This window comes from Macaca thibetana, chromosome 18 (assembly GCF_024542745.1).
Source record: "Macaca thibetana thibetana isolate TM-01 chromosome 18, ASM2454274v1, whole genome shotgun sequence".
Classification (NCBI taxonomy): Eukaryota; Metazoa; Chordata; class Mammalia; order Primates; family Cercopithecidae; genus Macaca; species Macaca thibetana.
In genome coordinates this window covers 29696250-29717368 of record NC_065595.1, presented here as the reverse complement: position 1 = coordinate 29717368, position 21119 = coordinate 29696250, and the positions used below count along the sequence as shown (strand labels likewise).

At 41.5% G+C, this 21119-nt stretch overlaps 1 protein-coding gene across 1 annotated transcript in view; it reads left to right on the top strand.

Moving 5' to 3' along the window:
* Positions 1-204: 204 nt before the first annotated feature.
* The window catches only part of ME2 (malic enzyme 2), a 73333-nt gene continuing 52418 nt past the window's right edge, over positions 205-21119 (top strand). The window contains exons 1-2 of the mRNA XM_050767754.1: positions 205-918; positions 18929-19048. Of these exons, the coding sequence (XP_050623711.1) occupies positions 18941-19048 (108 nt within the window). The 5' untranslated portion in view covers positions 205-918; positions 18929-18940. The remainder of the gene's footprint in view (positions 919-18928; positions 19049-21119) is intronic.

Genomic DNA, 21119 nt, shown 5'->3' with positions numbered 1-21119 from the left:
GGATGTAGGAAGGCACGGTCCCTGCTGCTTTCAAGGACAAGACAATTAAGTGTTCCGTTGCTTTTCTGAGGCAGAACATTGAACATCTATTTATGGTGACTGTGACAGTGAAGGTGATTGGTAAATTCCCCGCAGGCCAATAATCTTGCCAGCAGCCACAAGGAGTGGCAAAGAATTCTGCGGAAGAGCAAGTCCTCCGCACACAAAACAGCTCGGAAAGTGAAAGCGTCGCTGAAGTGCGGAAGCCTCGCATTTCCTGGGTGTTCTTCCTCCTTCCTTTGCAGTGTCCTGCCCTCCCGTCCTCCCCCTTCCTCTGTGGCTCAGGCAGCACGGACCCCAACTCCCAGCTTCCCTGGCCTCGGCGGGTTTGGAGACTAGGACCCCAGGGCCGGGAGTGCTGGGGGCGCGGTCGGCCAGCCCCGGCTTCCTTCAGGGAGCGGCGGAGCTCCTCCTCCTACTCTGCACTGCACTTCTCACACCCGCAGCATCGCGTTCACGAAGGCACCCGCCCCGCCTCAGAACCGTAACCTCCAAGAGCTGAGTTGAGGAAGGCGCTGAGGGCAGGAACCCCGGCGCCGCTCGCTAAGCCTCCAGACGGAGTCCGCCCCTCAGGCCGGTTCCTGCCTCCCATTGGCCCGCGAACCCGTCCGTCTCCGCCGTGGGCCGCGCCTTCCGTGGGCCGCGCCTTCCTGGCCCCGCGCCTGGCCGGCTCCGCTCGCCCTCCTCTCACCCTGCAGCTCTTCGGGCTACCTCGGGGTGTGAGGCCGCCCGCGCCTGTGCGAGCCTGAGCTGGCGGCGGCTCCGGGAGGCTCGCAGAAGGGGAGGGCCGGGCGGCGCGGGAGCTGAGCATCGCCAGGGCGGGCGGCAGGGCGCAGCCTCTCCGCCGGCAGCACCACCTGTCGCGGCGCTAGACCTCTGGTAAGGCCCGGCGAGGTGGGGCCCGGGCGGGGTCCGGGAGAGGAGCGGGCGCCGGCTTCCCTTGGCCCGGCCCCGAGAGCCCAGCGCTGCCGCGCCTCCGGCTTCCGTGCGTGCGGCCCCAGCCGGTCCCGGCCTGGCGGTGGGGGCTGGGGGAAGGGAAGCGGCCCGCGGACTCCGCGCTGAGGGCGAGAGACCGGCTGCGTCGCGGCGACCCGGGTTCCAGCGACCGCGGCTCATCCCTGCGCGCGATTTCCAGGTTCCTCCGCACGCTGATGCCGGGGCGCCCCCGTCTCGCCCGGGAGCGAGGCCCTGGGCCTCCCAAACGCCGGCATCTCTTTCTCGCTCTTTCTGCACCCCTCCGCAGAAGGACTTTTGTGGCTGGAAACCCCTTTGGCAAGTCTATCTCTTTTATTCAGTCGGGCCGAGTTAACGGCAGGAGTTAGGCTGTGTGTGTGGCTCCTCCCTTTAAAAAAAAAGACTTGCTGCGGGCTGGAGAGTTATAAGATTGGACTGATTTCGTCTATTCTTATGAAATGCCATCTGTGGATCGGGATTGGCACGTGTTTCTTCCACGCTGGAGATAACTATCTCTGCATATGGTGTTATCTAGGTGGTCCTAGGTTTCGACTTTCTTTTTTGGTTCCAGAGATAATTCTAGAAAATTTATGTTGCTTGTGGTGAGAAGCGTGATCAAATTAACATGTGCTTTCTTACAAAAGGTTTTAACATCTTCTGTCTGTGGATTTACCTTCCTGATGCTTGTGGCTATCACCTCTAAGCAAAGCGGTTAATAGCATTGCTATTTCTGTTAGTGTTGCAGTTGATAACGATAACAATAGTAGCATGTGTTAATCGCTGGTGACAGGCAGAGCGCTAGTTTCTACACGGATTATCTCAAAATAACCCTTTTGAGGTTGATACTGTTACTGTCTCCAGTTTACAAACCAGGAAACTAAGGTTTATGTCGGTTGAGTAACTTGCCCAAGACCACAGTTTTAACGTGACAAAGCCTAGATTCAAATTCAAGTGGTATAACTTCATAGCTGCATCCTTCACCCCCACTCCCATAAACGTGCGTGTTCCTTAAGCATTGCTCATGTTGTTAAGCTAATTGCGATATTGTACCCATGATTTTGATTTTCAATTTGCAAATATTCTGTTAGATGAGAGAAACGGTTGTTTTTAAAAACATACATATAGGTCGTTCGCGGTGGCTCACGCCTGTAATCCAGCACTTTGGGAAGCCGAGGGCAGCTAATTTTTGTAATTATAATAGAGACGGGGTTTCACCATATTGGCCAGGCTGGTCTCGAGTTCCTGACCTTAAGTGATCTACCCACCTTGACCTTCCAAAGTGCTGGGATTACAGGCGTGAGCGACTGCGCCTGGCTCCCAGTATGACTTTTATCGGGCATTAATAGCAAATGTTGGGCTATGCTTCTGTAGAAATATTCTCTTGAGGGTAATATATTTATGCTTAATAGCTATTCCTGAGAACTGCTTATGGGTGACACCCTTAGAGGGTGTTTGTATGTTTTTGTCTTTTAATATATTTATGAAAACAAAATATTCATAAAGGAAAAAAACCCATTTACCATTTGGGAACTTAGTTTGTAAAATTAAAAACTTCTAGTTATATGTGTATAATTTGTATATTAAGTTAAAAACTCTAATTGATTTTGGTGAATTTCAGACAAACTAGACCTATTTTATTTTCTTTTTTTTTTTTTTTTTTTTTTTTGAGACGGAGTCTCGCGCTGTCACCCAGGCTGGAGTGCAGTGGCCGGATATCAGCTCACTGCAAGCTCCGCCTCCCGGGTTCACGCCATTCTCCTGCCTCAGCCTCCCGAGTAGCTGGGACTACAGGCGCCCGCCACCTCGCCCGGCTAGTTTTTTGTATTTTTTAGTAGAGACAGGGTTTCACCGTGTTAACCAGGATGGTCTGATCTCCCGACCTCGTGATCCGCCCGTCTCGGCCTCCCAAAGTGCTGGGATTACAGGCTTGAGCCACCGCCCCCGGCCTTTATTTTCTTTTTTTTTTTTCTTTTTTTTTTTTTTGAGAGACGGAGTCTCGCTCTGTCGCCCAGGCTGGAGTGTGGTGGCCGGATCTCAGCTCACTGCAAGCTCCGTCTTCCGGGTTCCCGCCATTCTCCTGCCTCAGCCTCCCGAGTAGCTGGGACTACAGGCGCCCGCCACCTCGCCCGGCTAGTTTTTTGTCTTTTTTGGTAGAGACGGGGTTTCACCGTGTTAACCAGGATGGTCTCGATCTCCCGACCTCGTGATCCGCCCGTCTCGGCCTCCCAAAGTGCTGGGATTACAGGCTTGAGCCACCGCGCCCGGCCTTTATTTTCTTTAAGACCTAGTTTCGCTCTTGTTGCCCAGGCTGGAGTGCAGTGTTGGTGATTTCCGCTCACTGCAACCTCCGCCTTCCGTGTTCAAGCACTTATGCATCAGCCTCCCTAGTAGCTGGGACTACAGGCATGCGCCACCACGCCCGGCTAATTGTGTGTGTGTGTGTGTGTGTATGTGTATGTGTGTATTTTTAGTAGATATGGGGTTTCACTATGTTTTTCAGGCTGGTCTCGAACTGCTGACCTCAACTGATCCACCTCCTTCGGCCTCCCCAAGTTCTGGGATTACAGGCGTGAGCCATATTTTGAAACACAAATAACATTAAAACCTATATTTACTAGGGATTAATGTTAGAGGACAAAATTCACACTAAAAATTACATTGACTTTATAAAAAGATATCTTTTATTAGAAATTATTTTATTTGAAAGTTACCATTTTGATTTTATGGTAGCATATTATACCTCCTTTGATCAATATGTACAGATTTCAAAAGTGATAAAAAATATATTGATTCTGTATATACTTGTTTAGGATGACATTTAATGTTGCCTGTATCTGTATGCCATCCAAATTCTCATTCTTGACTTAGAAATTTGATTTGAAATATTTTAAATAAATGTTAATCATGATTATCCTTTCAGTCTCTTATATTAATTTCATCATTAAAAGATGTTGATGCAGAAACTAGCAGGCATTTAGAAGGCACCTTGCGACCACCTTAGTCTATAACTGCTAATAGTAATGCTTATAACTAGCTTCTAGAGCACCTAGAGGGTGTTGTGATAAGCATCTTAAATAGATTATCTAATTTAAATCTTAAAACAGCCTATTAAATAGGTCTTGTTGTTTAATGTTCCCATTTTACTCATGAGAAAATGCGAATCGGGAAGGTTGTGCCTTACTCAGCATCACAGAGCTAGTAAATGGCAAAGCCAGGATTTATTTTGTTTTGCTTTGTTTTGTTTTGTTTTCGTTTTGGAGACAGGGTCTCACTCTAACCCAGGCTGAAGTGCCCTGGTGCTATTATGGCTCACTGCAACCTCAACCTCCCATGCTCAAGCCATCCTCCTGCCTCAGCCTCTGAAGTAGTCGGGACTACAGGCGCATGCCACTACCCCCAGTTAATTTTTGAATTTTTTGTAGAAATGAGGTTTTGTCATGTTGCCCAAGCTGACCCGGAACTCTTCAGCTCAAGCAGCCCACCCTCCTTGGCCTCCCAAAGTGCTGGGGATTACAGGTGTTAGCCACAGGATTTAAATCCAGGCAGTTTGACTCCAGAACTCGCCCTTTGACCACTCTGCTAGACTATTTGGTATGGGTTTTATTAAGCAAACTTTCAAGTCAAGTAGTCAAGCTCTTTATACTGATACTATTGTAAAACTCTAAGGAGTATATTAATAATATGTATATCGATATTACTACACAGAATTCTGTAAGTTTCCCCTCCCCCACTTTATTGATGAGAAAAATGAGACATCTAAGTCAATGGCTTCCAGACTTTTGGACTTAGTGGACAAGTGAAAAACTGTATGTGTGGGGGACAATTGGGACCAGACATAAATCTCCAACTTTTAGTTATGTCAAGGTTAAGAACCTTCTTAAAAACTACTGCAATCTGGTTGGGCGCAGTGGTTCATGTCTGTAATCCCAGCACTTTGGGAGCCAGAGGTGGGTGGATCACTTGACGTCAGGAGTTCGAGATCAGCCTGACCAATGTGGTGAAACCCCGTCTCTACTAAAAACACAAAAATTGGCTGGACGTGTTAGCACACACCTGTAATCCCAGCTACTCAGTAGGCTGAAGCAGGAGAATCACTTGAACCTGAGAGCCTGAGGTTGCAGTGAGCCGAGATCATACCACTGTACTCCAGCCTGGACGACAGTGATTTTTGAGACTCTGTCTCAAAAAAACAAACAAAAAACCTACTGCAATCTACTGTCCTGATCCTTTTCTTTAAAAAGGGACATTTTTACCACCACAAAGGTAGGAAGGTCATAATTACAACATAAAAACAGAATAATATTATGAAAAACTGTATTACGTTGTGTTAGTTTTTCCTCATTTGGTCATAGACCAGTCAAAAACATGTCCTAAACTAACACCAATTCAGAGACCATTTGGGAATGCCTGGGTGACACAACTGATTCTGAACTGGTAATTAGCTGAGTCCAGTCCAGATTCACTCTCCACTCTGTCTGACCACAAGGCCTGTGCTTGTTGCCCTGCCTTGAGCTCTTTCTAGTGAACAGTGTCTAGGGTTTTGGTCTCCTGTGAACAGTCTTTCTCAGGTGTTGACTGTTTCCTTCTCCCCCCAGGTAAGGGGCCAGGGAGAATAGTCTCCAACAGCCAATGTCTTCACAGCTTTAGTCCCAGTGCAGTTTATAAATACCACCCAGAGGGTGAGTTCCACTGCCTCCCTGTTTGAAGTAGTTCTTTTGTCCATGCTTACTCATGGAAAGAGCAAGGCAGTGGCCATACCAGGGCAGGAAACCACAGGCATATTCCAGTATTCAAGAAACTCTCCGGCCAAGTGTAGTGGCTCACACCTGTAATTCCAGCACTTTGGGAGGCCGAGGCAGATGGATCACCTGAGCTCAGGAGTTCGAGACCAGCCTGGCCAACATGGTGAAACCCTGTCTCTACTAAAAATACAAAAAATTAGCCAGGCATGGTGGTGGGTGCCTGTAATCTCAGCTACTCGGGAGGCTCAGGCAGGAGAATTGCTTGACCCGGGAGGTGGAGGTTGCAGTGAACCAAGATCGTGCCATTACACTCCAGCCTGGGTGACAGAGGAAGACTCTGTCTAAAAAACAAAAGAAAGAAACTCCGGTGAATAGCTTGATTTTACTTAGTTATTCAAAATTAGAATCCCCACCTTCTTTTATTTGCTGTTTTTACTTCCCTCGCTCCTGTAGTTCTCCTTCTGTCATCTTTGTGTAACATAAGGAGTTAGGTGTGTGTTTTCTGCGTTCTGTCTTGTCTCCAGCAGATATTAAGCCCACCTGTCTGTTTCTCTCTGTAAGTGTTCTGAGTTCTGATTTCTGCAAAGATTGGTTTTTTCCTTATTTTTTTGCTTATGCCTACTAAAGACACTGTTAAAATTATTTTTATATTTTATTTTACTCTATCACTTGCTAATAAAATTAAATTCTCTAATACTTTGAATAATATGTTTTATCTTTATAATACTCTTTTGCATATATTCTCTTATTTGATCATCACAGTTTTCTGTGAGGTAGATTTGAGAGGTGATATTGTCTTTATATACTAGCCAAATTCATTATTTTATTTATTTATTTTGAGACAGAGTCTCACTCTGTCACCAGGCTGGAGTGCAGTGGCGCAATCTCTGCTCACTGCAACCTCCACTTCCTGGGTTCAAGCAATTCTCCTGCCTCAGCCTCCCAAGTCACTGGGATTACAGGCACGCACCACCTCGCCTGGCTAATTTTTGTACTTTTAGTAGAGATGGGGTTTCACCATGTTGGCCAGGATGACCTCAATCTCTTGATGTTGTAATCTGTCCGCCTTGGCCTCCCAAAGTGCTGGGATTACAGGCATGAGCCACTGTGCTGGGCCCAAATTCATTATTTGATAGGAACAAGATTTTAACTAGGAGTTGAAAATAGAATATTTCATATATCAGAAACCTGATCTTAACTGATGATTCCAAAATGCATTTTTTGGGGGATTGCCTTTGATTCAAAATAAAATGTATTCCATACCATTTTAGATTTACCTAGTTTGCAGTACTAATCACCAAAGTGTGCGTGTGTGTGTTTGAAATGGAGTTTCGCTCTTGTTGCCCAGGCTGGAGTGCAGTGGCATGATCTCCGCTCACTGCAGCCTCCGCCTCTCGGGTTCAAGCGATTCTCCCACCTCAACCTCCCAAGCAGCAAGGATTACAGGTGCCTGTCACCACACCCAGCTAATTTTTTTGTATTTTTAGTAGAGACAGGGTTTTGCCGTGGTTTGGCCAGTCTGGTCCCGAACTCCTGGTCTCAGGCAATCTGCCTGCCTCAACCTCCCAAAGTGCTGGGATTTCAGACTTGAGCCACGACGCCAGGCCCAAAGTTGTAACTGTAGTAAATAATGCTGTCTCTCCCGGAAGAGCCACACAAACATATGATGAATTACTTTAGATCTTCTTTTTAGCTGGATGTGATGGCTCATGCCTGTAATCCTAGCAACTCACGGGCTGAGGTGGGAAGATTGCTTGAGGCCAAGAGTTCAAGACCAGCCTGGGCAACATAGTGAGATGCCAGCTCTACAAAATATTAAAATCAGCCAGGTACAGTGGCTTATGCCTATAGTCCCAACTACTTGGGAGACTAAAGCAGGTGAATCATTTGAGCCAGGAGTTCAAGACTGCAGTGAGCTATGATTATACAACTGTACCCCAGCCTGAGTGACAGAGTGAGATACTATCTCTTAAAAAAAAAAAAAATAAAACTTTTTTTAAATGACAATTTTTAAAATTTAAATAGGTTTTTTTCACCACTTAGCAGAGTATCAACCATCCCAATTTTGTTAATAATACTTTTGTCGCCATGTTGGGGATTCTGGGGAGAAAGCTACTTGGTGTGCATATTTTTAACACTGTGCTGATATAATTAACATTATTAGTAATTTGATACTGATTAATTTTAAAAGTGTAGAAACATGATGTATATAGAATTTGTACTTGTAGAACCAACTGCTGGTACTTTCTGGAGTACGCTAATAAATGGAAATGAAGTGCCATGGACCTTTCATGCAACATAATCCTGAAACGATGTATAAAAGTCAAATTTGAGTAACTTGAAATTTAAAAATAGCCTGAAAAATCTTGCTATTTAAAGAAATCCAGTGAAGAATTCTCTTATATAGCAAATTCTCTCTCTTAAAAGTAAAATCAACGGAGTTTGTTCGAAGCAGGCTCTGCCACTGTTTCTCCTTCTAGATTGTACGTATTTAATAGATATCAATTATTAGATTCAGATAGCGAAGATACTTTGTAAGTACACAATGCTGGTTCTATGTGTGTGTGTGTGTGTGTCTGAATACCCATACAAATTTAAAATTTTTAAAAAAGGAACACTTGGGAAGCCTATACAGATATATGTCTATTTTTTAATTTAAAACTGAGAAAGGGTGAGTTAGATTTTGTTCTGAGATGGAGTCTCACTCTGTTGCCTAGGCTGGAGTGCAGTGGCATGATCTCGGCTTACTATAACCTCCACCTCCCTGGTTCAAGCGATTCTGATGCCTCAGCCTCCTGAGTAGCTGGGATTATAAGAATGCACCACCCTGCCTGGCTAATTTTTGAATTTTTAGTAGAAGTGAGTTTTCACCACGTTGGCCAGGCTGGTCTTGAACTCCTGATCTCAAGTGATGCGCTCGCCTCAGCCTCCCAAAGTGCTGGAATTACAGGTGTGAGCCACTGCACCTGGCCAAGTTCTTTTTCTTGGTTTTGTTCATGTTTATAGTTCTTTTAAAAAGCACAAAGGTGAGCTTTATATAGGACTTTATAACTTCCTGGTAATAGAACATTAACAGAATATATTGCATGGTGGTGATTTAATAGATTCTGTTGAATGCTTTTGATGTTTACCTAAAGAAAACCAAATCTGGCTGGATGCAGTGGCTCACACCTGTAATCTTGGCACTTTGGGAGGGCAAGGCTGGCAGATTGCTTGAGGCCAGGAGTTTGAGACCAGCCTGGGCAACATAAAGAGACCCTATCTCTACCAAAAATACAAAAAAATTAGCCAGGCATGGTTGTGTGTGCCTATAGTCCCAGCTACCTGGGAGGCTGAGGCGGGAGAATCACTTGAATCCAGGAGACAGAGGCTGCAGTGAGCCAAGATCGTGCCACTGCACTCCAGCCTGGGTGACAGTGACAGCGAGACTCTGTCTCAAAAAGAAAAAGGAAAACCAAATCTGATGGTGTAAGTTTCATAGAGGCTAAAAAGACATGGATTCCTGTAGTGTTAAGTAGGATTATGAGAGCAATACTAACCGTAGGCCTCATTCCGGCCCTGGCGTGTGGTAGGTGCTCAATAGATGAGTAAATAATTATGATATAGGTTTAAACTGAATCAGCTTCCAGTTTAAAGTGATCAATTAGTCACATGCCAGAATCTCCCTTTCTTGCTCTAAAAACCACAGAGATGGTAAGTAAAATTGAAACAACACAGAGCCAAGTTTGAAAGCAAGAGAGAAATCTCCGCATGCAGGAATGAAGAAAGAACCTATAGCAGTGAGCTTGATTGAAGACAAATGTTCCATGGGTAGACAGGGAAGAAATACAGTACATAAATACTACTTAGGGTCTGAAGTGTTTATTGCTTGCCAGGAGATGGAAACTGAGTTCCCAAGGCCTGTTCAACATTCAGAACCAAAATTAGACATATATTGGGAAGCTGAGAATGGGGAAACACTTTTCTCTCCATGAATGAAGACTGTATCCTCACTGGGGTTGAGACAAGAGTTAAACCATCCATCCCACACCATAGGTAGAATCCTAAGCCTCAACTTGTTTGAATTTGACTTTGGAATTCTACCCGAGGTATGTAACCATCTAACACAGAAACTAACGTAGAAACTAGTTTTAACCTGTAGACCCTCTAGATCTCATATAGAGGCAAACTTAAAACTGCCCCCAAGGGTTGATTTCCACAACATACAACATGTATGGGACCACCGTGAAAGATTGCTCTTATTTTTTTTTAAAGTGAGCTTACAGACAAAAATTATGCCATTGAAAGAGACTGAAAATTTATATTCAGGCACTAAAGACATTAGAAAATGTCTTTAAAATAAATATTTAGGCCAGGTGCGGTGGCTCAAGTCTGTAGTCCCAGCACTTTGGGAGGCCGAGACGGGCGGATCACGAGGTCAGGAGATTGAGACCATCCTGGCTAACCCAATGAAACCCCGTCTCTACTAAAAAAAAAAATACAAAAAACTAGCCAGGCTAGGTGGCGGATGCCTGTAGTCCCAGCTACTCGGGAGGCTGAGGCAGGAGAATGGCGTAAACCCGGGAGGCAGAGCTTGCAGTGAGCTGAGATCTGGCCACTGCACTCCAGCCTGGGCGACAGAGCGAGACTCCATCTCAAAAAAATAAAAAATAAAAATAAAAAATATCTATTTAATGAGGTCAGAATTTAAAGTTATGAAGCATGAACTGGTGACTGTAAAACAGAACCAAATAGAAATATAGACATAAAATAATTGAAGTGAAAAAATGGAATATCAGAAATAGATAACTAAAGAGCTGTATAAGAAGTTAGATGGTGGATAAATTGCTTAATCAAGAAATGAGGCCGGGTTCAGTGGCTCACGCCTGTAACCATAATACTTTGGGAGGTTGAGGTTGGCAGATCACTTGAGCCCAGGAGTTGGAAACCAGCCTGGGCAAAATGGTGAAACTCTTTCTCTACCAAAAAAAAAAAAAAAAAAAAAAAAAAACCTACAAAAATTAGCTGTGCATGGTGGCACATGCCTGTCATCCCAGCTAGTTGACAGGCTGAGGTGGGAGGATTGCTTGAGCCTCTGAAGTCAAGGCTGCAGTGAGCTGTGATCATGCCACTGCACTCTAGCCTGGGGAACAGAGCAAGATCCTGTCTCAAAATAAAAGAAAATAAATGAAATGAAATTTTGTCTTTAAAAATGGAATTTAGAAAGGAATGGGAGGGAATACGTTTATGAAACAAAAACAATATAACCAAAGGCTCAGAAGCTGAAAAATTTGGAAGAGGAAGGGAAAGCAAATAAAAACCATGGACTACCACTAATAAGCTGAGTGATACTGGACTGTCCATTTCTATCTCTGGGCTTTAGGGTTTTTTTCATTTAAATTAAGATATTTAAACTAGGTGATGTCTAAGACTTGTGATAACTATAATTATGATTCAAGAAAAATCTATGTAAATCTAATTAGAATAAAGCACTATTTAGTTTAAGGTTTATGTACTTGGTAATATATACTGTTTTAGGAAGGAAGCTCTATAAAGGGTATCAGGGTCATAAAGATGCATTAAATAGTGTGGTATTGTACTGAATATATTGATCTTCCCAATTCTGTCACAGAGCTCCTCCAACCCTTGGATTTCCTGAATGATAGGAATGTCTTTAAAAAAATGTTTTTAACTGATGCATAATAGATGTACATAGTTCAGGGTACATGTGATAATTTAATATATTCATATAATTTGTAAAGATCAAGTCAGTGTATTTTGGTTAGCCATCACTTTCAATATTTGTATTTATGCTAGAAACATTCTTTTAACTATTTTAAAATGTACAGTAGATTATTATAAACTATAGTCACCTTACTGATCTAACACTAGGTCTTATTCCTTCTGTCAAGCTGTATATTTGTATCCATTAATCCCCTCCCCCCCATGATAGGCATGTTTTTTGTCATAATGATCCCCTTTTGATCACACCTGAGTGTATGCTAGTCACATGAGGTGACTCTACTCTGCCTAGGTAGAGCCCCTAGGCAGCCTCAGGAGAGGGCTGATCACTAGAAAGACCAAGTGATTAGAGGGTTAGAACTTTCAGCCCTATCCATGAGCTTTGGGGTGCTGAACATTAAGCTCTATAAAACTCTTGAACAACAAGATTTGATGAGCTTCTGGGTTGCTGAACACATGGCGCTGGGAGAGTGGCCTGTCCATAGAGGGCATGGAAGCCCTGCATCCCCTTGCCCCCAATACCTTGCCATCTACATCTCTTTATCTGGCTCTTCATCTGTATCCTTTGTAATAAAGGGGGATCTTTTTGAAGATGTATTAGGAAAAAGCAATTTACCACGGATAATAAGACTTAAAAATGGGCCATGGTTAAAGACTTGATAAGAGTTCATAATAATAATGATACAATTGACAAGGAAATTTAGTTATTTCTGTGACATACAACAGTTTAGCATTAGAATTATGACTGACAACATTTCCTAAGACGTATCAGATTTCCAGGAATCTCATGCAGTTTTGGAACACATATTGACCTGTTCATGTTAATGTGACTGTAGGACATGGTTAAACATTATTCTTATTTGATAATGTTTCCCATATAATTTAACATGCCCAGTAAGCCTAATGTGTTTCGCTTGGGCTTCTGCGTGCCCTTTTGGAATGTCCAAGAGTTGGTTTAAGGTCAAAAAGATATAATTTGGAATTTGAAATTTGATTTGGTGATAGTTTAGAGATTTCAAAAATCAAGAATCCTCACTCTTTGATAGAAAAGCAACCCCATTTTCCAAAAAAATCAAAAGGCTCAATAAAGACAGTATGATGCAAACAGAATGTTTCTTCTATTTTGCAGCTTACTCAAAAGGCAAATTATAGTCTTTTGTTATTTTTTTATTAATACTACACAAAAATCTTGTTCAGAGGAGAAAAACAAATTCAATATATTATTATTATTATTATTTTTCCTTTTTTGTACTTTTTGTGGAGACAAAGTCTTACTATGTTGCCCAGGCTAGTCTCACTCAAGTGATCCACCCATCTCAGCCTCCCAAAGTGCTGGGATTCCAGGCATGCACCACTGTGCAGGGCCTCAATGTAGTATTATTAAAGTGAATTTTAATAAAGCCTTATAAATAAATTCAATCTCAGTCAACTTTGACCACACAAGATAAGATTTCTGTAAATATTTTACAACTACTTACAAAATTATTTCAGGTTTTTTTCTTCTCTAACTTATTTTATCAATTTAGTTTTATCTATATCATTTTTTTCCTTCATTGTAAAACTTTTAAATAACCTCTAAACTAGACGGAATTACTTTTTTAAACAAAAAAACACATCTTTTGTCTTTCTTATAACTTTCCTCACCAAAAAGCATCCTGCCTTTCTTGTAAAATAATTTTCTTTATATCTAGTTGTTTTAATTACATATATTGCAATTTTGACTCTTACTAATTTCCAGTATAAAACCTAGCAGGAAGCAATTTTAATTGCTATGTACCAGGTACAGAGTCCTGGACAGAGCTATTAAGACTACGTCTGTCTGGGGGACCCAGCCCCTTCTAGCATGGCCAGGAGGCACTACTGGACCAGGAGGGCAGGACCATATAGGGCCTGGCTCTGCCCTGCAGCTGGTGGCCCAGGTACTGAAGATAAATGTATGTACCTGGGCCTCACCATGGTCACCTGTGTAGACTGCAGAATTTAAAGGCTCAAAACCAAAAACGTAAGTTCAGACAAATCAAACAAATATTTAAAATATCTCAGGAGCAACAGTTTGATGACCTTAAAATAACAAAGAAGAAACTGTAAATCTGACCAGTAGACCCAAGGCAAAAATGTCTGAATTATATTTAATACTGACAATTTTGAGACATTCTTATTTTACCAACAATTTTTAAACTAGCTTTATTTCAAATAGAATTTAAGCTTTTTCAAGAAGGAGTTTGGATAGGTCAGAGGAGACACCGAGGAAGGTTAATCTGAACTACCAGACTACAAGGTGGAGTGGTCTTCTTTATAAATCCCACAGGGGATCCAAAGCAGACAGTTTGAGCATACAAAGAAGTTTTACTTTGTTGTAAATCTGAATTCTGCTTGCGATTTTCCTTTTGTATCTTTTCATAGATCTCTGAAAAGGTAAGAGGTCTCTGAAAAATTTTCTCATAAATACAGCCAATTAATTTATTTCATAAGCACCTAAGCCAATGAGCCTTTTTCATGGAAAGTCCCAGAGGTAACTCTGCAGGTTTAGAATACCATAGACATGAGTGACATTTTTTAAATGGCACAGATGTGTTTCCGCATGATCCCCAAAAGAATTCACTCCCACAAATAGGCTAAGATAGCAGAAGACTCTTGTTGCCATAGACAGTGATGGTGTTTGTTCATGGTGTCTCCAGTATCACACAAATTTGTGGGGGGCACTAGTCACAGACCCGTTTCTCCATGACACCAGGAGGCCTACCTGGACCACCTGGAATTGGACTTACAATTCTTTTTTTTTTTTTTTGAGATGGGGTCTCACTCTGTCATCAGGGCTGGAGTGCAATGGCATAATCTTGGCTCACTGCAACCTCTGCCTCCCAGACTCATACAATCTTCCCACCTTAGCTGGTACCACAGGTGTACACCACACCCAGCTTAATTTTATTTTTGTGTGTGTGTGTGTGTGTGTGTGTGTGTTTTTTTTGGTGGAGACGGGGTTTCACCATATTGACCATGCTGGTCTCGAACTGCTGAACTCAAACAATCTGCCTGCCTTGCCCTCCCAAAGTGCTTGGGATTACAGGGGTGAGCCACTGCACCCGGCCTGGACTCGTAATTCTTTATAGTTTCTTTACTTTCTGAAAAAATGTTAACATCTTTAATCTGTTTGAAAGGTTTTGCTAACTGTAATGGCAAATCCTTCTACCTCTTCTTTTTCAAAATTTCTTGGATTTTCTCACATTTGCTCTTTCAAATATTCATTCAAGCTGAGTCTAAAGCTCCCTAAAGTTCAAGGATGCAGTGAGCTATGATTGGGCCACTGCACTCCAGCCTGAGCTCAGAATGAGATCTTGTCTCTAAAAAAATAAAAAACAAAGCTCTATAAATATTCGTGGAATTTTTGTTGGAATTGCCTTAGAACTGTGTGGATTGTTTCAGGGGAAACTGATATTTTTACTGTTGACTATTCCCATCCAGAAATGGGTATTTCTGTCCATGTATTTAGGACTTCTTTATGTCTGTTAGTTTCTCTGTTGGTGTACTTCCTAGGTATTTTATAATTTGTATTAGTATTATAAATAGAATCTTTTATCCTATTAAAGATCTTATTGCTGATATAATCAGCCACTTTGCTGAAGTCTTCTTATTAGTTCTAGTATTTTTTTCGGTTGACTGTCTCAGATTTTCTAGATGGCAGTTATATCATCTGCAGCTTTAGACCTGTGTTGTAAATGGGCCCAAAATAATGCTGCTTTTTTATTCTAAGAAAAACAATTCAGTGGAGTCATGAAGTGAAAAGTATAGTAAAAAAATTACTCTTTAAGGCCAGGCGCGGTGGCTCACACCTGTAATCCCAACACTTTGGGAGGTTGAGGTAGGAGGATCACAAGGTCAGGAGTTCGAAACCAGCCTGGCCAACATGGTGAAACCCCATCTCTACTAAAGATACAAAAAGTCAGCTGGGCATGGTGGCACATGCCTGTAATCCCAGGTACTTGGGAGGCTGGGGCTGGAGAATTGCTTGAACCCGGGAGGCGGAGGTTGCAGTGAACTGAGATCATGCCATTGCTCTCCAGCCTGGGCGATAGGGTGAGACTTCATCTCAAAAAAAAAAAAAAAACCCTTTAAATTTGCTTGAATACTTGAGTTATTATAAAATAATAAGCATAAATATACAGAATAATAGTAATAGTGTATATGCAAAATCGTAATTTTATAGTATTTTGAACTTAAAGCATCAAGATGGTAGCATAAATTAATTTCTAAAAAGATAACCTGAACACTTATTTTTCATCATGGTTATTTTTGCTACTCTATTATGACTATAATAGAAATGCAGCAATGAAAAAGGATGAGGATAATGATGTAGCACCTGCTTAATGAATAAAACCAGTCAGATGAGTAAAATACATAATTTCAATAATTTGTGTTACCTTTCCCCTGAAAAGGCTATCAGGAAGTTGTTAGAGTTTGATGCCTCCCCAGTAGTCAGCCTTGGTAATTGAGAAAGTAATTTGCTTGTGTTTGACTCAAAAGGTTTGTGTAGGCTCAGCTACTGGTTATTTTTCTGTCTTACTGTCTTTTGAACAGCTCAAATATTTCTTAAAAGGGTCTCAAATCTCCTATGTGTGATTTTGTAGTTTTATTCTACTAACAACATATTCAGAAATCATTTTTTTTAACAGTACATTGAAGATTTTCTATTACTGCCTTTTCCTCTTACTCTTTCTGCTCTTCCCATTTTCTACATTCTTTGTCAGTGTTTTGTTAAGGCTCATAATTAATTCTTAAATTTCTTCTTTGAAGCTGTGAACAAAACCATCCCTACTATCTTGGCCTGGCTACCTGTACAGTGTTTTTCACTTTTTTGACAAAGAACAGGAAACCTTTTAAATCATTCACACATTCTTTTCATTCGTGTCCTTAATGCTTTGATTATTTAGTTTAATTGCATCAATGACTATTTAATGTGAGTGAAACATTCTTGGCAATGTTGAAGGACTTCTCACTCTGACTGCGTCATATTTAATATCAGGCTTACCATCCATACATGGATGTGTTGATGAAACGCTAAGCCTCATGCAGGTGGTCTTGAAACATCAAATCGCACTTCATTTCAAAGGTTGGTGGATGGAAGTGGTATGGGAGGCAGAAAACAACTTCAGCATAGTTACTTGCAAACTGGAGTGTTTCAGTGTCCAGGAATAAGTGATCATGCAACACCTTTAAAACATCCCTTTTTGGCCGGGCGCGGCGGCTCACGCCTGTAATCCCAGCACTTTAGGAGGCTGAGGCAGGTGGATCACCTGAGGTCAGGAGTTCAAGACCGGCCTGGCCAACATGGTAAAAATGTTGTCTCTACAAAAATACAGAAAAAAAAAAAAATTAGCCGGGCATGATGGCGGGTTCCTGTAATCCCAGCTACTCGGGAGGCTAAGGCAGGAGAATAGCTTGAATCCAGGAGGCAGAGGTTGTAGTGAGCTGTGATCGCGCTGTTGCACTACAGCCTGGGCGACAGAGAGAGACTCCGTCTCAAAAAAAAAAAAAAAAAAAAAAAAAATCCCTTTTTTGGTTGGGCACGGTGGCTCATGCATATAATCCCAGCACTTTGGGAGGCTGAGGCAGGTGGATCATGAGGTCAGGAGTTCCAGACCAGCCTGGCCAATATGGTGAAACCCCATCTCTAATAAAAATATAAAAAATTAGCTGGGCGCGGTGGCATGTGCGTATTGTCCCAGTTACCCAGGAGTCTGAGGCAGGATGGCAGGATAATCACTTGAACCTGGGAGGCGGAGGTTGCAATGAGCCGAGATGGCGCCACTGCACTCCAGCCTGGATGACAGAGCCAGACTGTTTCTCAAAAATAAATAAATAAATAAATTCCCTTTTTTGAAGTTCTCACTGACCTCTGGATTGAAATATGCGTAAAAGTAATCCAGAAATCATGCTGCCACTGAACAACCCCCCCACCTCATGTGTGTGTGTGTGTGTGTGTACAACACAGGTAGGATAGTTTCCTTCCTGCCTTTCGGGTCACAGGGATTTGTAACACTTATAGTAGAGCTTGGCAAAACTTTTGTTGTAAGGCATAAATATACAGAATAATAGTAATAAAGAGTTTATGTTGTAACGGACCAAAAGGAGGAATGGGGAATAACTGCTTAATGGGTATAGTGTTTCTTTCTGGGGTAAAAAGTTATTTTGGAATAAATAGAGGTGGTGGTTGTACAACTATAAGAATTTTCTGGCCGGGCTCGGTGGCTCATGCCTATAATCCCAGCACTTTGGGAGGCCGAGGCAGGCGGATCACGAGGTCAGGAAATCGAGACCATCCTGACCAACACAGTGAAACCCCTTCTCTACTAAAACTACAAAAAAATTAGCCAGGCGTGGTGGCGGGCGCCTGTAGTCCCAGCTACTCAGGAGGCTGAGGCAGGAGAATGCCGTGAACCTGGGAGGTGGAGCTTGCAGTGAGCTGAGATCGTGCCACTACACTTCCACCTGGGCGATAGAGCGAGACTCCATCCCAAAAACAAAAACAAAAAAAGAATTTCTGAAATGCTTCTGAATTGTTCAGTTTAAAATGGTTACTTTTATGGTATATGAGCTTGAAAAAGAAAAAAAAAATCCTTATGTAAATGGTTTTGCTGCCCCCTCACACAGATCATGGATTTCTCCACAAATAGAAATTCCATTTAAAAAAACTTAACAGCATAATCATTGCAATGATTTGTAATGTTTAAAGAAATAAATAGGCATTTCAAATTCTGATTTTTGGTGAGGTAATTGGTAAGCAGAAGAATCTATTGTCACTAAATACTTTATATTTAATGTATAGTTTTCTCTTTAAAAATGTCCATGTTTATGATGGATGCAATTATTTTATACATTATTTCATATAAAGTAATTATACACAATTTATATGTTTTCTAGCCAATTTATATTATTTATTTATATTAAATAACAGGTTTGCTAAGACAAAAAATTCTAGTATATTAAATTTAAACATTAAACATAGTACATTGAAATTCTAGGTCTAGATTAAGAATCAGGATAGTTTTTCTTCCTCTGTGTGTGTCTCCACTTTCCTATTATTTACTTTTCTACCTTCAAGCTAAACTCTCACTCACTAAAATGAAACTCACTTTGCTATTTACTATGTTACCTTGTTTCTTAACCTCTTAATTTGTTTCTCTCACAAGTGGGAGATGCATACCTTGCCACACTTGTGTGTCTAGAAAGAGGTTAAATGTTTTTTGCAGTGTCTGATACATAGTAGGTGGTACATAAAGAGTAGCAGTGATTATTTCCCAAGAACATAAGAGTGTTATCAGAAAAAGTTAAGTTTTCACCTTCGCCTTTTGTTACCTTTTTAAAACAGTTGCAGCCTATGGAAACATGAATGTGTTTTGAAAACTGATACCCAGTGGACATGGAGGCCTATAATATGATTCTCAACAGTGGTTTATTTGGTTTGTTTTTTTCAGGTGAAAGAAAAGATGTTGTCCCGGTTAAGAGTAGTTTCTACCACTTGCACTTTGGCATGTCGACGTTTGCACATAAAAGAAAAAGGCAAGCCACTTATGCTGAACCCGAGAACGAACAAGGTGGTAACATTAATACCAATGTACATTTTCTCTCTTCCTGTTAAAGGTTTGATATATTTAAGACTGATAAGGTGTGACACATTTTTGTAGCTTTATGCTAAGGCTGTTCGGAGATAGTTGTTTACATGAACTTTTTACGCTTCTCTACATGGCAAAATCGTGGTTGCTTTATACCCCCTAAATTTCATCCTCATGACTTTTACCACCAGAAAAGGATTGACTTTGATTCCTAGTTCTAGCTTTAAAAAATAAAAAATAAAAACTTGGAATAGTGCTTTGGCCAGGACGTTGGGCCACATGTGAGATATTTACATTTCCCCAGCTCACATCAGGTACTCACCCTGAGCTAATCAGTTAGGTCCTTGGAAGGTAGGGTCAAAATTGTGAAATGAACCTTTATGTAAAGTCCACATCACCCCACCTCCACCTGTCTTTTTGGACACAAACCATTGCACACAAAAAACTCTCCCCATTAGTTAGAATGATTAGATGACGGCTTCAAAAGAGAGAGACTCTTGACTCTTTAGTATACTCTTGGGACAGAAGTGACGCGCAGTATTGAGATCCAGTCATGACTTCGTCCTTCATCTGTGTTTAGTTCAGTGGGCAAGTGCCTGTCTGGTTTTTAGTGGCAATATTAAATGGTAAGTAAAAGTTCTGGGAAGAGATTTTTTTACAAGAAGCTTGCAAGAGGATGCATTGCAATATATGAAATTTACCTTTGGGGGAAAGGTAAATTCAAATGAAAGGTGTGACTTATTTTAAAAGAGCAGTCATAAAAAACTTGTCAGTCCCATTTGTTTCCCACTATCAGGGAAAATAGTTTATTGTTATCATATGATAAGTAATGAGGGGTTTCAGGCCTACAAAGGGGAATTTGACCATGGGTAACACAGAGCACCTCACCTTTGTATTCTTGTGTGTGACACAGAATGAGTTCGGCAAGCAGTTAGTGCGTTAAATGAAGCTTAATGAAGGATATTCTAATCCTCTCTTCTTTGTGCTTGACCTCTCCACATCACATTTGCTCTTTAAGATGCACCTCATTTCAAATCCAGTTCTCCTGTAGAACCTTTTTATACCACCATGGAGGAGTAATTACTCCCTTCTCTGAAACCCCATAGCAGTTTCTTCCTGTACCTGTGGCAAGTAATCAGTATGTGTTGCTTTGTGCTTCTTTTCATGGTTTTAAGCTGTTATTGAAGTCATTTATGGTAGTTACATTTTCATGAATTTATATCTTCTTGACTATATTTCTGGTTCCTTTTGGGCAGTGACCATTCAAATACTTCTGTGTATCTTTTACAGTGCTATGGGTGCATTTGATAAATATATTGGTTTTATTTTATCTGTTATCCTTATGGAAATAATTTATTTAAAACCTACTCTGGGGATTTAGAGATTATAAGAAATTTATAAAGTACATTGAGTGGCAAACAAGTTTGCAGATGGAGCATAGTCTAAGTGCATTACCATACTTCTCTAAAGAAAATAATGTCAGCCAGGCTCAGTGTCTCATGCCTGTAATCCCAGCACTTTGGGAGGCCAGGGCGGGTGGATCACCTGAGGTTGGGAGTTCGAGACCAGCCTGACCAACATGGAGAAACCCTGTCTCTACTGAAAATACAAAATTAGCTGGGCGTGGTGGTGCATGCCTGTAATCCCAGCTACTCGGGAGGCTGAGGCAGAATTGTTTGAACCCGGAAGTGGAGGGTGCGATGAACCTAGGTTGTGCCATTGCACATCAACCTGGGCAAGAAGAGTGAAACTCTATCTCAAAAAAAAAAAAAAAAAAAAAGAAAAAGAAAAAAGAAGATAATGTCTAACATCTGGCCTTCTGAAATCTCTAAGATTGAATAGCATCTGTATGGTCACATCATTGAAGGACCACTTCTGGAAACCCCTTAAACATCAGGAAGAGTTTAATTTTTGTTTGAAGAACATAGACCAGTGATTCCCAAGTCATAGGTTATAGACTCCTCAGGAACTTACCATGTAAAGAAATCAAGTTTGCACTTCAAACATTGTAGACTTAATAACTTTTCACATTTTTGTAAATATTATTTTAAGG